Here is a 17,500-nt window from a genome sequence, read left to right as displayed (position 1 = left end):
CATTTAGCTGGGGACCCCCTGGAACCCCCTCAAGTACCCCTGGGGGTCCTCGGACCCCACTTTGAGAACCAATGATATAGGCTATATGTATATCTGTTTGGCCAAAATATCAGACATTTTTTTACTTTTTGGTATCGGTATCGGCAATTACGTGTCCCGATTTTCAACCTTTAGATTTTTTTTCTTCCAAAGTAGCAGAGCTACAAGCTCACATCATGTAGATTTGTTTTGTGCTTGTAGATCGGCTATTATTTTGTTTGAATAGGGCTCAAGTGGTTAAGTACAAATGTTCAAAACATTTTCTATTTATTTTGTGTTCTTATAAGTTAAATGTTCTCAAATAGTTTTTCTAATTGATTTGAAGATTTTGTTCTTTCTTTCTTTCTTTAAAAAAAAAAAAAAGAAGTTCTTAATGTATTTGTTTAACCCCTTCAACCCGGGAACGCATCTACAACGTCTTCCATATCAGTTTTCTGAAGAGAAAAAAACCTATGTGGCTATATCAGTGGTTCTCAAACGTTTTCATGTCAAGGACCCCAAAAGTTGTATATGTATTTGGCCGCGGACCCCCATCTAAAAATATTTTTGTTCCAGGGACCCCCCAGAAGCAATGATTTGAGTCAAAAATGTTCCCTTTAAAAATATCCATAAACATATTCATAGACTTAGCACACATTTTCAAGATGTTTCAAAAAATAGCAGATCTACAAGCTCATAGCGCGGCACTCGGTGCCGCGCTATGAGCTTGTAGATCTGCTGTTTTTGAATAGCCCAAAGAAATCTAAATAAATGACACAGATGCGTTCGTTCCCGGCTTTAATGGGTTAATACCAAATTATCGGTCAAAAAAAACATGGGTAATCGGGGGTTAGGGAGGGGGGGGGGGTCTAGGACTCTCTCCCAAATCGTGATCGGCACCGAACCCCCAAAAAACTCTGGCATGGGGTGCGGGCCGCGGTGGGCGGTGGGCCCCATGCCCTGGCCACCGCAGCGGACCACAGCAGCTAGCGCAGCAGCGGAAACAAGAGTCAGAGGAGAGGGGATGAAAGAGAGAGGGTCTATCAGACCACAGTGGATGAAACCTGGCTAAATATACACAGTTTGAGACGGGCGGGCGTGTGTGTGTGTGTGTGTGTGTGTGTGTGTGTGTGTGTGTGAACATGGGTTCGATGGGAGCCAACGCTAACCGCTAGCTTGTTTTCCTAATCTGCTTCTTTCTGATTATACTGGCACACGGCTCGTATAAAGCTACAGTACAAGGCCCCCTCGTTTATATGGCGGTGCTGTGTGTACTTTTATTATGCAGCGTCAACGAGCGTGTTTATCAAACAATACAGTCCCACGCGCGGTGTGGCGCTCCGTGAGGTTACGACCATATAGGACAGGGGTCTTCAACAGGGGGTCCGGGACCCCTAGGGGGTCCTTAGAGCTACTATAGGGGGTCCGCTAGATCTTTGTGTGATATCATTTAGTTTTTTTACATTAACCACTTGAACCCTAGAATTCCTTTTCTGAGGGGAACATTAGCCGAAAATAGCAGATCTACAAGCTCTCAACGCCTCGCGCTGCGAGGCGTTGAGAGCTTGTAGATTGGCTATTTTTGGCAAAGAGGCTATAGGTGTAGAGGGAAAAAAGAGCAGACTACGTAAAAAAAAATTGAATCTGAAACACAATTTTATACAATATGGAGTAGGGGGTCCCTGCTTCATCTCTCTCTCAGCGAGGGGGTCCTTGGCCTGAAAACGTTGAAAACCCCTGATATAGGATATATCGTAGTTGATGCTGTCGGGGTGGGGGGGTTGTTTTTTTGGGGGGAAATTAAAATACATTGACTGCCAGGAATTAATTAATTAATTCATCATCCTTGCCAGTGTATTTTTTTTTACCTTATTTTGACGATCCATGGAGACTCTACGGAAAGCCCACGATGTGGACATGGATCTCTGCTATCCACCGGAACAAAAACATTTTGACCGTCATCGTCCGTTCGGTTGTTATCGGTCAGTTGAATAAGGCTTGTTTTCTCCCCCCCAAAAAATAAGAAATCCGAGCTAGATGTGTTTTTGTAATGCCCCAAAGCAGCAGATCCACAATCTGCTGCATTTGCTATTTCTTTATTTGAATGATGAAAAGTAACAGTTTTGGACATATGAGGTTTCTACCCGACAGACCATATAAAACAAAAAATGGATTATACTGTATATCATAAAACGGCCTATACTGCTGCGTTCACGGACACCTGCTATGTTGCGCGGGGGGACAGACAGACAGACAGACAGATATGATATATATATATATGTATATATCCTGTGTAGGTGACATGTTTACATTCAGCAAAACTATAAAGAAGAAAGCCTATATAGGCCCTCAATAGTAGTATAGTTAACCCATGAGGGTTAGGGTTAGGTTAGGTTACAAAATGTCTTCAAAATCCTAACAGTTTTTTGAAAAAACTTATGTTGCTATGTCAGTGGTTTTCAAACTTTTTCATGTCAAGGACCCCAAAATATATATGTATTTGGCCACGGACCCCCATCCCATTTTGTTCCAGGGACCCCCAGAAGCAAAGATTTGAGTTACAAATGTTCGCTTTTAAAAAAATATATATATATATATATACATTCAAAGATTTTCACAAATGTTCTCAATTTTTCAAAAATAGCAGATCTACAAGCTCATAGCGCGGCACTCGGTGCCGCGCTATGAGCTTGTAGATCTGCTATTTTTGAATAGCCCAAAGTGTAAAATAATGCTTTTTAGCAAAAAAAAAAAAAAAAGACACGTCCCAGGCAAGGGGCAAGGCTGAGATATTTACGATGAGGCCGACAAAATGGCCAGAGTGGCGCTGTTTTACCCTGCGCCGACCTGTGAGTTCAGAAAGAATTTATTTTAGCGCAAGTGAATGGGTTTTTTGACAAACTTTAGACTAGATTTTCTTACTGTAATAAAAATTGTCATAAATTCTATATGCTTCCAGTCGCTAGTTTAAAGTCTCCTTTCAATCATCAGGATATGCGTTTTGCTAAATTATGGTTCTATTTATTATAAAATTGACGATAAAGTAGGCTATTCTCTAGGAGGGGCGGGATAATTTGATTGACACGCTACACAACCAATAGCATTCATTCCCCGCCCCCCGCTCTTGATTGACAAGTTACCCAACCAATAATGGTCTGAACTCATTCTGACGCGTATTGAAAGATGGCGGACTTACAGTCTTGCAGCAATCGGCTTCATTTTCGGTCTGTAGAAAGCAGCGGAGGGGGTTTGTCCATCTCATTTATACAGTCTATGGTCCCAGGTCTTAATGGGTTAAACAATACATGTATGACCCGGAGGGCACGCGTGTTGTGGGTTAACCTTTGTTGCGTGTCACTCCCCATCTCTCTCTCCCCATTTCCTGTCAGTCTACTGTATCAATAAAGGCAGAAAAAGCCCCCAAAAAACAACAAAACAAACCAAAACAATACATGTATTATGTGAGACAAATGCGCGTGTGAATAGGCTACACCAACGGCTCCAAACTTCACATTCTGCAAACACTCCCCGAGAAGTAATTTTGTCCACATGCAAAGATTTCAGCCCTACAGTATATATTCTAATCCAATAAAGGGACACTTGTAACTATCCAGGCATATGCGGTTCGACCTAAAAAAGCACTCGAACAAAAGTCACAGTCACGCTTGTCGACACAGGGAAAATATGAAACGAAATAAAAAACGCTGTGTTGTCGGGCCTGGCACTCGCGGGGCCACTCCACAGTGGCGACGCTCACAGCTAAGCTGTCAGCGCGTTGTACCAACACGCACAGTCAACAACGCTACAACAGCGCTATAGAGAGCTAACGACCGCTAACAGCTAACAACAGCTCTATGGCTGCTGCTGCTGCTGTTTTTTTCCCCTCAGAATGACAGAGTGGGAAGTGGATGAGAGATTTGTGAGCTGTTGTGACATGGAGTCTCTGCCTTAATACATTATAAGGCCTGAGATTCCGATTCTACAAAATGTCTTCTAAATCAGAAAAACAGTTTTCTGAAAAAACGTATGTTGCCATATCAGTGGTTCTCAAACATTTTCATGTCAAGGACCCCCATCTCAAAATATTTTGTTCCAGGGACACCCAGAAGCAAAGCATTGAGTTAAAAAAATGTTTGCTTTTAAATTAAATATTCAAAGATTTGAACGCTTTTTTCAAAAATAGCAGATCTACAAGCTCGTAGTAGAAGTGGTTACACTGATGCGTTCCCAGTTTTAATTGGTTAAAGATGACTATTTGCATTATATGCACGGAGAACACATTCATCAGCTTCAATTCCATAGTGTTCCAGATCCAATTTTTGTTTTGTTTCATCACTTCCAATCTCACTTGTTTTATCCTGTATGTGTCCTGTATTAGTTCTCCCTCCTGATTGAATGAAACGACCTGAACGTGTATGTTCTGTTTACTAAAGAGCTGTAGAGACATGGAGACCCCAACACCCTATAGCAGGGGTCTACGTCGTTTTCAGGCCAAGGACCCCTTGCTGAGAGATAGATGAAGCAGGGACCCCCACTGCATATTGTATAAAATTGTGTTGCAGATAAAAAATCTTCATAGATTTCATAGATAGCTTCATATACTGTATTTTCAGACATTAACTACTTAAACCGTCAATACTTAGTAAACTTGAACTTTGGCTCTATACTTGGTCTGCTCTTTTCCCCCCTCTACACCAAACCTCTTGACCGAAAATAGCCGATCTACAAGCTCACAACGCTTGTGAGCTTGTACATCTGCTATTTTCGGCGAACGTTCCCCTCAGAATAGGGATTCTAAGGGTTCAAGTTGTTCATGTAAAAAAGAAGTTCCTATCACACAAAGATTTGGCGGACCCCCTACAGTAACTCTGAGGACCCCCTAGGGGCCACGGCTCTATAGCAATGATCACTATCAGAATCTAGAGGTAGACTATTTAAGTTATTTGTTTTGACTAAACAAAACAAAACAAAGAAAATCACTTACAGCATGTTTTTTTCTTATTATTTTTTCCACAGCTCCGTTTACACATTTATATAATAATTATAATAATCCCCTTGTGAATTGAACTGAAATGAACTGCATTGAGAGGGAATCAGGAGAACCAGCCAGGTCTTTAACGCATTCAGGCCGGAAACGCATCTCTTTATAGATTTATTTTGGCTATTCAAAAATAGCAGATCTACAAGCTCATAGCGCGCCACTGACTGCCGCGCTACGAGCTTGTAGATCTGCTGTTTTTGAAAAAAATAAAAATCTTGAAAATGTGTGCAAATCTTTGAATATATATACATGTTTAACTCAAGTCTTTGCTTCTTGGGGTCCCCGGAACAACATATTTTGAGATGGGGTGGACAAATATCATTTTGGGGGTACTTGACATGGAAAAGGTTTGAGAACCACTGATATAGCAACATAAATTAAAAAAAAAACTAAAACAAACTGTTGCCATAATAAGTGTTTCTCAAACTTTTCCATGTCAAGGACCCCCAAAGTTATATGTATTTGGATGCGGACCCCCCCCCCCCCCCCCATCTCAAAATATGTTGTTCCAGGGACCCCCAGAAGCAAAGATTTGAGTTACAAATGTTCACTTAAAAAAGATTTGCACACATTTTCACGATTTAGAAAAAATAGCAGATCTACAAGCGCTTGTATATCTGCTATTTTTGAACAGCCAAAGAAATCTTAAAATGATGTTATAAGACCAGTGTTCCCGGTCTTAATGGCTTAATAAAGCATCACCTGACCCTGGCACAGTCTCAGAGTTATTTCCCCATGCCAGCATCATATTATTCTCACATCATTTCCTGCTGTTCTCTCCGGTTGGCTGCCCCCCCCCCCCCCCCCCCCCCCCCCCCCGCTCTCTAAGCCTGTGTGACCCACAGTAATCAGTCTCATGATGTGTAATGCCCCGATAGCTTCTCCCATCGGCCTGACCCGCTTTAAGTAGAGCACGGCTAATGCCCCGGGTCACTGCTCCTTCACACCTTACTCTGTCTGCTCAGCGCTCAGACACTCTCACACCCCAATCCCCTCTCTCTCTCTCTCTCTCTCTCTCTCTCTCTCTCTCTCTCTCTCTCTCTCTCTCTCTCTCTCTCTCTCTCTCTCTCTCTCTCTCTCTCTCTCTCTCTCTCTCTCTCTCTCTCTCTCTCTCTCTCTCTCTCTCTCTCTCTCTCTCTCTCTCTCAATTCAATTCAAAGTGGATTTTTGTTAATATAAAAACAAACAATAAAACAAACCAAAACAAATGTGTGCACAGTTAATGATAATATTCCTGTAGAAAACAGAAGAGCAGGGTGATATTTCAACTTCACAGTGAAGCGCAGCAGACACAAAACTAAAATAATAAGCTAATAAAACAAACGGTCTCATATGGTGATTGTATTCCATTGGACATCCTTCTGCTGTCACAACAGCTCACACAGTTTTGCTGCTGTGTTTGCACAGTGTTGATCTTCACCCAGTAAATATGGGAGTTTTTCACGTTTTCCAGTGGTGGAAAAAGTACTTAAATGTTTTACTTAAGTAAAAGTATCAATACTGCAATGTAGAAGTACTCTGTTACAAGTAAAAGTCTGGAATAAAAACTTTTTATATATAAAAAATAAATACAAAAATACAAAAATATTGGTATCAAAATGTACTTAAAGTACCAAAAGTAAAAGTGCTAAAATGTTTGAAAATAGCAGATCTACAAGCTCACAACATTGTGAGCTTGTAGATCGGCTATTTTCAAATAGCCTAGGTATAAAAACGGGTTGTGTGTTTTATAATGTATTCATTTATATCTGCAAAGTAACTAGTAACTAAAGTTTAGTCAAATAATTGTAGTGGAGTAAAAGTACAATATTTGCCTCTGAGGTGTAGTGGAGTTGAAGTAAAAGTATAGACAATTGGAAATACTCCACTAAAGTAAAAAAAATACCTCAAAAATGTACAGTACTGAAGTAAATGTACTTAGTTACTTTACACCACTGACGTTTTCAAACTATTTTTGGGGTGTGTGTCTCTCTCTCTCTCCCCTCCCTCCCTCCCTCCCTCCCTCTCCCTCCCTCTCTTCCTCTCTTCCTCTCTCTCTCTCTCTCTCTCGCTTTGAACTAGGCCTTTGAACCAGCAACACCGACACGAACGGACAAGAGGGGGATTTGGCCCTTGTCTCTGGAGGCCCCCAATCAGCTTAGCGACTATAAGGGGCTTTGGGCCGCGGTCTTAGCCAGGCCTTTTAGCCTGGCCACGGAGCTTTGCCTTGAAGTTGAGCTAAATTAGCACGCACAGGGCTCACCCCTAAGCTGATTAGGCCCCTAAAATGGGCCCTGATTAGGCCCCTAAAATGGGCCCTGATTAGGCCCTAAAATGCATTGTATTCATTATTAACGACGTGATTGTGAAGGCCACAGGCCTACGGGTCCTGGGTGGTAGGAGTTATTGGGCTGTTGTTTTGGGGAGGGCTGTATAACTGTTGTGTTTGTATACGTGGTCGTTTGAGCGAGGGGGAGGGGGTGGGGGGGGCAGTGGTTTATAGAAATATGGTGGGTGTCAACAGGTGTGTGTGTGTGTGTGTATTACTATACTCATGAGGACCAAACGTCCCCACAAGTATAGTAGAATGTGAGAAATAGATGTTGTGAGGACCATTTTCTGGGGTTAGGTTCAGGATTAGACCTTTGGAGGTTGGATTTAGGGGGTTGGGGACTTGGGGTTGTAGATTGTCCCCTATTTTATACTTAGTTGTGCGGCGATGTCAAAATACCGGAAAATAGCCGATCTACAAGCTCACAACGTGTCGCAGCGCGACACGTTGTGAGCTTGTGGATCTGCTATTTTCCGGCTTTAGACTTGCGGTTAAAAATGTCCCCAAAAAAATCATAAATCAATCATAAAATCGGCTTCCTAAAATGTTGATGTCCTCACAAGTATAGTAATACAAACGTGTGTGTGTGTGTATTAATACATATAGAGTTGTTGTTACCTTTTTTTTTTACAAATACAATTTTACAGAGTATAGGCACTTCGCAGGCGCTCTTTATCCAGAGCAACTTACAGTACAAAGACGAGTGTGAGATCAGAGTAAAGCATGAACTTTAGTCAAACAACAACAAGGTCAATAGTCACACAGGTAAAATGCAGAGAGAACAATGTTGCAGGTAAACGTAGCAGGTAAACAAAATGAACCTATACAGTAGCTGTATCTGTCTAAACAACATGCTATGTATTTTATTTCACACCCCCCCGTTTCATTTCTCGTTGTGATTCTTTCCCCCTCTCTCTCTCTCTCTCTCTGTGTCTCTCTCTCTCCCTCGTATATCTGATATTCATGATCAGTGAGAAAGCACACTATCTGACATCTGTGAAACACACCTAGAGAGCTATAACGGAGAGAGAGAGAGAGAGAGAGAGAGAGAGAGGGAGAGGGAGAGAGGCGGGTGTGTTGAAAATGTGTGAACGATTTGGGCCCTTCATAAAAGGGGCCAGTTCCCCCTTTTTTTTCACATCCTACCCCATGGAGCGCCTATGCCTATACTCTCCCCCCAGCCCCCCCCCCCACACACACACACACACACATGCACACACACACACACTCACAAACTCTCTCTTTTCTCGCACCAAGCAAAGAGAGAGCCCCGCCCTTCATTCATTCGTTCACAAATCTTTCATCCATCCTGTCTATTTGCGTATACCGTATAGTCTTTGTCATTTTGATCGGCTCATCATGTCTCAAACCAGCGAAGAAGATAACCCATTAAGACCGTGAGAACCATCTGTGTAATGTTTTGATTTGAGCGCATTATTTTACACTTTGGCTATTCAAAAAATAGCAGATATACAAGCTCATAGCGCGGCACCGAGTGCCGCGCTACGAGCTTGTAGATCTGCTATTTTTTTTTAAATTGTGAAAATGTGTGCAAATATTTTGAATATATATTTTTTAAAGCGAACATTTGTAACTCAAATCTTTGCTTCTGGGGGGGTCCCTGGAACAAACTATTTTGAGATGGGGGGTCCGTGGCCAAATACATATAATTTTGGGGGGTCCTTGACATGAAAATATTTGAGAACCACTGACATAGGAACATATGTTTTTTTCCAAAAAACAGTTTACAGATTTAGAAGACATTTTGTAGAATCGGAACCTCAGGTCTTTAATGGGTTAAAAGGAATCTCCCAGAAACGTCGTTTCAGATAAATGACGGTGGAATGATGGTTCAAACGAGGCTTTCTGCTAGCAGAGCAGCTAGCTTTGCATCCTTATTGACAGACAATTACACCCTTTCCTGTGTTGGGATAATGAAGCCCCGAGGTCACATCCTGTCTGTCAGTCCAACAACCCTCCTCAGATTGAGACCACAGAAGGTGCACGGCCGCAGGGCATGAGCAGAGAGAGTGTGTGTGTGTGTGTGTGTGTGTGTGGGGGGGGGGGGGGGGGGAGCGAATGAATGAAGAGCAGGATAAGAGCAGTGCGGTCCTCAAAACGTTTTCATCTGAAGGACCCCCAAATTGTTACGTATTTGGACTTTGGACCCCCCCCCATCTGAAAAGGTTTGTGTGCCCCCCTTCATAAGAGAGATATTTTTTTCCCCCCGGCTTTTTGAAAAGTAGCCAATCTACAAGGTCACAATGCGTCGCCAAGCGACGCATTGTGACCTTGTAGATTGGTTACTTTTCGAAAAGCCGAAAAATAACACAGTGCTTAAAGGACTTCACCGATTTTCAACCTATCTTAATATAATTGGTCCTCACTAATACTCATGATAAAATGGTATACTCTGAGACAGAGTCCCGTCTACCAGTGACATCATCAATGGGGAATCCAAGCTAATAGAAACTGCAAGCTTTCTATTCCTGGAAAGTTGCAATGCAATAAAAGAAGCCATTGTTCTCGTGTTTATAAAAATCTAAATAAAAAATGTGAAATCTTGTTGGGAAAAAAAATCATGCCTAACGATGATGTCACTGGTAGACGGGTTTCTGGACTGTCCACAGCCCTCCTATGAGACACAGACCAAGTAGAAAAAAATTGTACCATTTTATCATGAGTATTAGTGAGGACCAATTATATGAAGATAGGTTGAAAATCGGTGAAGTCGTCCTTTAAAAGTGTTTTTCCCCCTGGAACACCCCCCCCTCCCCCAATGGACCCCTGGGGGGTCAGCAGTTGGATAAAAAGAGGGTTGAGGGCAGCATGCGACCCTCGTTTCCAGTGCCAAGGTCAGCAGCCATGTTACTCTGCTGACCTCTGACCCTTGCTGTAATTTCACCCCCCTCCCTCTCAGGGTTAATAATGGCCGCCTGTCAAGCGGCCATTATTATGGGACAAGTTTGTGGAGCATGCCAGCACCACAGGAGACTCACACGTGCTGCGCGAACACACACACACACACACACACACACACACACACACACACACACACACACACACACACACACACACACACACACACACACACACACACACACACACACACACACACACACTTGTCCTCTCTGTAGCACTTTGTTACACAAATTCAGCAGTGCATAAGAAGCACGTGTGTGATGACTTTGCGTGCGTGTGTGTGTGTGTGTGTGTGTGTGTGTGTGTGTGTGTGTGTGTGTGTGTGTGTGTGTGTGTGTGTGTGTGTGTGGTTTTGTGGCTATGAAGCATGCTTCCATGCTTAGAATGCAATATGATCCTCCTTCTTCTTCTTCCACATAGTTTACATGCATCATCACTTTAAATAGTGATGCCATTAAGATAATTTTGTTTTACATTTGTGTTCAATGACAATTATCCATCCATCCATCCATACTGTTATAAGCTAATAGTAGCTTAGAGCAGGGGTCCTCAACCTTTTGTAACTCAAGGCCCACCTGGGCATGTGTCAAGATGTTCAGGGCCCCCATACCCAAAATAATGTAATACTTGTATATGAAATAAATAACAGGACGTTGCGACGCGTTGTGAGCTTGTAGATTATGTCTTTTCAAAAGACTTAAATACATTTTATACCTATGATACCTTGTGAAACGGGACATTCTGCATCATGAGTACTTTTGGTATTTTAAGTATATTTTGATGCCCAATAATTTTGTACTTTCACTTGTAACAGAGAGTGTTTCTGTTGCATTATTGAAACGTTTACTTAAGTAAAAAGTCTAAATTGAGTACTTTTTTCCACTAAGGCATACAGTACTCCTGACCAGCAGTATAATTTACCGTGTGTGTGTGTGTTATTAACCACTTGGGGAAAATCTTTGCTGAAAATTGACGATCGAGCTTAATGCAGTGATTGAAAACTGAAAATCCACTAGTATGAAGCCCTGAGGGACTTCGGACAACCATATAGGGTTTAAGTGATATTAAGGCTGTGTGTGTGTGTGTGTGTGTGTGTGTGTGTGTGTGTGTGTGTGTGTGTGTGTGTGTGTGTGTGTGTGTGTGTGTGTGTGTGTGTGTGTGTGTGTGTGTGTGTGTGTGTGCGTGCGTGCGTGTGTGTAGCTGGAGGAGCTGATGGGGGCGCTGGAGAAGACGCGCATGGAGCTGGACGCCACCAAGCAGCGTCTGTCCTCCACCCAGCAGAGCCTGCACGAGCGGGACGGACACCTCAGCATGCTGCGGCAGGACCGACGCAAACAGCTGGAGGAGATCCTGGAGATGAAGTCAGTACCGCTGTCTGTCTGTCTGTCTGTCTGTCTGTCTGTCTGTCTGTCTGTCTGTCTGTCTTCCAGTCCAATCAGTCAGTGTTGATCTTCTGTCTGTCGCTCTGCCTTGCCAAGGCTTTTTTTTCTCGTGCTAGAGGTTCGGGCGACTGTCCGCGGCCCTCACATCTAGAGTTCGGCCTGCTACGTGGCCCTCACACCGAGAGTTCGGCCTGCTACGTGGCCCTCACATCTAGAGTTCGGCCTGCTACGCGGCCAGGTGCGTCACGGCCATTCACTGTGTGTACGACGCGACACCCTCACTCTCACAGATCCGAGATTTCATACCCCCCACTTTTTGAAAAAGAAAATATATATTTTTTGATTATAAATTGGTAAAATCAGGCAAAAATAATAATTAAATAACCTAACCCTAACCCTAAAACCGAAATAAAGTAACCAAAACACGAAAAAAAAAACTAACAAAATCCGTCCAAAAAACGCTCAATTTTGAAAATACAAGATTTGTTTACATTTGACAGTTACAAATGTTTTTCACGATTTTTCAAAAAAAGCAGATCTACAAGTTCATAGCGCGGCACTCGGTGCCGCGCTATGAGCTTGTATATCTGCTATTTTTGAATAGCCCAAAGTGTAAAATAAGGGGTATAGTAATAGTCCACCGAAAGTCCATCCCCCCCACCTTCTGAGAGCCCGTAACGTCCCTGCTACGCGGCCCTCACATCTAGAGTTCGGCCTGCTACGCGGCCCTCACATCTACATCGCACCACCGATCCGACCGATATGCCCATGTATGGGCGTATTAGAGAAGCGCCCAGGGGACACGAGCGCAAATCGGTGTTGTTCATCATCATCAGCATTTTCTTTGGATGAATTAAAAAACGACACATCTAATAATCAGTGCATGTTGAAAATCGAAGCTTACTGCATATGTTGCGTTTGGTTTGTGTATGAGTGCATTGATCTCCATATATTGCATTTGGCTTATGTTGTGTATATGCCATCAGTGCATGGTGAGTATACAGATGTGCCATTTCAAAACTTCACATGTCCTGCCATCGCCAAGACAGTACATTTTCAGGGTATTCCCAGGGCAATAAGAGGGACAAAGAAGGGCATTTAAAATGCTGAATTATTTTGATGATCACTGCTTTTATGATGCTAATTAATTTGAGCAACTGGTCAAGGACCTCTTCAAATCACCTTTCGCCTCATAATGAGTCTGACACCTTGTTCAACACACATTCTTTTGTTCTCATGTATATGGATGTCTGTTGAAGGGAAAAACGGGGGTGTGTAGTGACAACTTATTTTCAGGGGCAAAACAGTGCCTTTTTAAGGGCAGAACAGGGAGGAAAACATGCCTTTTCAGGGCACTATCAGGGAAAGAACAGTAACGTGTGAAGTTTTGAAGTGGCACATCTGTACATGTGTATAAAGTCTGATGTCATGACGACACGGTTATTGTTTGGGTCTGATGTCATGCTGTCACGGTCAGCATGACTCCCCATATTTGGGTGTACTGTAGCTGCAGTGGGAACTCTATATATGGTTATGTCTGAGTCATAGTGAACTCTATATATGGTTATGTCTGAGTCATAGTGAACTCTATATATGGTTATGTCTGAGTCATAGTGAACTCTATATATGGTTATGTCTGAGTCATAGTGAACTCTATATATGGTTATGTCTGAGTCATAGTGAACTCTATATATGGTTATGTCTGAGTCATAGTGAACTCTATATATTCGTTGTTGGTTTGAATTAGCCAAGCCTGATGTGGTCGCGGTTTCAGAAACCTGGTTAAAACCTGGCACTACTGATAATGTGGTTCGTGTGCCTGGCTATAACATCTATAGAACCGATCGTAAAGGCAGATGTGGGGGAGTTGCTCTGTACATCTCTGATAGATTTCAAGGGTCTGTTCTTCATTCTGTAACTATACCTAGGCAGTTTGAATTTTTAGCCGTCCAGATAGTTGTGGCTAACTCTCCTTTGACTATTATCTGCTGTTATAGGCCTCCTTCTGCATCTAGTGAAGCTATGGGAAACCTAGTAGACTTAATTTCTAAGTGTACTAGTTCCGAGATTGCCCTTCTCGCTGATCTGAATTGGGATTGGTTGACTGATAAATCTGCTAGTTTTAAACAGCAATGTGATTCCCTAAATTTAACACAGATCATCCATAGCCCCACTAGATTAAACCCTGCCAGACCGGATGGTGACACTTTGATTGATATTATTCTAACAAATGCACCGCACAAATATGCCTCAATTGGTGTGTTTGCAAATGACTTGAGTGACCACTGTGCTATTGCATGTGTCAGAAACACTAAGCTGCCCAAAACCAAAGGCCTGACTGTCATCAGGCGCTGCTTTAAACACTTCTCTGAACAAGCCTTTCTTCATGATTTGGCTGCAGTTGATTGGTTTCGCATGTCCTTAATTCCATCAATGGATGAGGCCTTTCGGTTCTTTCACGAACAGTTTCTCTACCTGATGAATAAACATGCACCTCTCAAAAAAATCAGAATTAAGAACCGTGCAAATCCCTGGTTCTCTAGGGACCTGGCTGATCTGATTCATGAAAGAAATAGACAATGGTCACTTGCAAGAAAGTCTAATTCAAGTCATGATTGGCTTCTGTTTCGTGTCTTGAGAAATAAATGTACGGTCCTCACCAGGAAGTTAAGATCGGAACATTATTTATCTCTCACTACTGATACCTCTAGCAATCATTGTACCTTCTGGAGAGTAGTCAAATCCCTGCAACAGAAAGGAGCAGCAGGCCCCCCGCCTAAGATTCGGGTGGGCGAGTCCTTTATTTCTGATAAAAAAATCATGTCAAATGCTTTCAATTCGCATTTTAAAAGGGCGGGACACATTTTTGATGAGCAAATTGCCAATGCTCCTCATCAAGACGCCCATGATGATAACGTTGACTCATCTGTTGTTTCTGTTTCTGTTTTTGACTTTTCTCCCATCCTGGTATCGGATGTTCTACACGCCCTGTCTACCTTAGACCCTAAAAAATCTGCAGGCCCAGATGGCCTTGACCCTTTTTTCCTAAAATTATCATCGGCTATCATTGCTCAACCTGTCACTGATATGTTCAATATCTCCTTAGCCACTCAAAGTCTACCTGAAGAGTGGAAACAAGCAAATGTTTCCCCTCTTCTCAAGGCTGGCGATCCTTGTGATGTAAACAATTACAGGCCCATTTCTAACCTTTCCACCTTGGCAAAGATCTTAGAGGGCCAAGTATCAAATCAGGTAAAGGTTTTTCTTGATTCATACTCTATTTTGAACCCCATGCAGTCAGGTTTTAGAGCAAAACATAGCACTGTAACGGCATGCCTTAATGTTATCGACGACATCAGGGCAGCCCTGGGTAAGAAATCTTTTTGTGCGGCCTTATTCATTGATTTGAGTAAGGCCTTCGATACCGTGGATCCTCACGTACTGCTCAAGGTCCTTTCTAAAGCTGTTTTTTGCCAAAATGTGCTTGGTTGGTTCAAAAACTATTTAGTTGGCCGCACACAGTGTGTCAAATTTGGTGATACCATTTCTGATTCCATCACCCTTGAGAAAGGAGTCCCCCAAGGTTCCATTCTTGGTCCATTGCTTTTTCTCTTGTATGTCAATCATATTTGTAGTCAATCTAAGCATTGTAAGTATCATATGTATGCCGATGACACAATTCTGTACTCTTGTGCTCCTTCTTTTGATGTAGCAGTTTCAAACTTGGCCTCAGATTTTGTCTCATTGCAGCATGAATTGGTAAATAGCAAATTGCTATTAAACGGCCAAAAAACCAAGGCCATGCTATTTACTCCAAATAGAGCTGACATTATCCCCCCAAATATCACCACCTTGGAAGGAGTAACCATCGAATGGGTGGTGCTTTACAAATATCTGGGAATTTGGTTGGATAACAAGTTAAACTTCAATCATCACATTGAAGCGTTGATTAAGAAGTTAAAATTCACAGTAAGCTTCTTTTATAGAATGAAGTCCTGTTTTTCTTTTGCTTCAAGGAAAAGGCTGGTCACTGGCCTATTTATGTCGCAACTCGACTATGGCGACATTGTGTATCGATTCGCCTGTCCCTCAATATTGGGTAGACTTGATCCCCTTTATCATGCTGCGTTGAGGTTCATTACCAGCTCCACCTATAGGACACATCATTGTATTCTGTATTCCCTAGTAGGGTGGTCCTCCTTAGCATCTCGCAGGTTGCTACATTGGTACACTTTTATATATAAAGCCATTCTTGGAAATTCCCCCTCGTACATTTGTTCAAAATTTAATCTTGTCCAAAATTCGCTTAACCTCAGATCGAATGCCTGGATGCGCTATGTCGTACCCACTACTAAATCTGAGGCAGGGAAAAAAACCCTTGCGTTTTTTGGGCCTTGGTCATGGAACGATCTACAGACCAGATTAAAATTGGCTTCATTGATCCCTCTAGTGTCTTTTAAGAGGATTGCCATGGGCACATTCTCCAACCATTGCTCCTGCTTTGACAAGTAGCAATTGCTGTGATCTTAGTCTTATATTAGTTTATTAGTTTTATGATGTATTGTTGTTATTAGTATTTTAAATAGTCTGTATTGGTGCTATTGGTAGTAGGTCTTTGGTATTACGGATGTCATGTTTGTCTTTGTTTTGTTATGTCCTGTATTGTCGTTACTGGCAGAGCTGTGTAACATTTTATTTGCCTCTTCTCTTGGCCAGGGCACACTTGTAAAAGAGACACTAGTCTCAATGTGATTTCTCTGGTGAAATAAAGGTTAAATAAAAAAAATATGGTTATGTCTGAGTCATAGTGAACTCTATATATGGTTATGTCTGAGTCATAGTGAACTCTATATATGGTTATGTCTGAGTCATAGTGAACTCTATATATGGTTATGTCTGAGTCATAGCGAACTCTATAAGTGTATATGGTTATGTCTGAGTCATAGTGAACTCTATAAGTGTATATGGTTATGTCTGAGTCATAGTGAACTCTATAAGTGTATATGGTTATGTCTGAGTCATAGTGAACTCTATAAGTGTATATGGTTATGTCTGAGTCATGGTGACTGGGGGGGGGCATGGGCCACGGTTCTAGGCAATTTTAATATTGTATTGTTCGTCTCCAATGGCAGACACAGTATAGTGCATAGAGTGTCACGTGCACAGACAGTGAAATCATTAAGACTTTTTTACAGGGCCCATTTGGTTACAGTTTGTAACACTCTCAGAGGTACCAGTGTTCCTGTGTGTACAACGGTCTCTCTGGTTGGTCACTGAGGAAAATAAGGCTCCAGTGGAGCTAACTCAATAATGTACATACAAGTCAAACACATTACATACAGCAGCTCCGTTGCTACAACACCACGTCTGTATGCATATACTCTACTCCTTATGCATGCTCATGCATATTTCTGTGTGTGTGTGTTTGTGTGTGTGTGTGTGTGTGTGTGTGTGTGTGTGTGTGTGTGTGTGCGTGTGTTTATGAGCGTGCGTGCGTGTGTACAGATGGACGTGTGTGATGTAGACGTCAGCGGTGAGGTGTGTGTTAAAGTCGAAGCAGCCGTGGAGCCTATAGTGAGCAGTTACTGTACACTTATTGAGGACAGGTGGAGCCTTGGAAGGCACGTCCAAGTGTGTGTGTGTGTGTGTGTGCGTGTGCGTGTGCGCGAGAGCGAGAGAGAGAGAGAGAAAGAGATGAGAACAGTCCTACCAGTGGTGGAAAAAGTACTCAAATGTTTTACTTAAGTAAAAGTATCAATACTGCAATGTAGAAATACTCCATTACAAGTAAAAGTCCAGAATTCAAAATGTAGTTGAGTAAACGTA

The 17,500-nt window shown here is 42.3% G+C and overlaps 1 protein-coding gene across 1 annotated transcript in view; it reads left to right on the top strand.

The window, feature by feature from the left end:
• The window catches only part of LOC311054168 (ERC protein 2-like), a gene marked incomplete at both ends in the record, with an annotated part of 344,368 nt that overhangs the window by 218,689 nt on the left and 108,179 nt on the right, over positions 1-17,500 (top strand). Inside the window, one exon of the mRNA XM_084070046.1 lies at positions 11,493-11,657. Coding sequence (XP_083926172.1) covers positions 11,493-11,657 — 165 coding nt within the window. The remainder of the gene's footprint in view (positions 1-11,492; positions 11,658-17,500) is intronic.

Source organism: Gymnoscopelus microlampas, assembly GCF_963454915.1.
Source record: "Gymnoscopelus microlampas genome assembly, chromosome: 10".
Taxonomy (NCBI): domain Eukaryota; kingdom Metazoa; phylum Chordata; class Actinopteri; order Myctophiformes; family Myctophidae; genus Gymnoscopelus; species Gymnoscopelus microlampas.
This window is presented reverse-complemented; position numbering and strand designations above follow the sequence as displayed.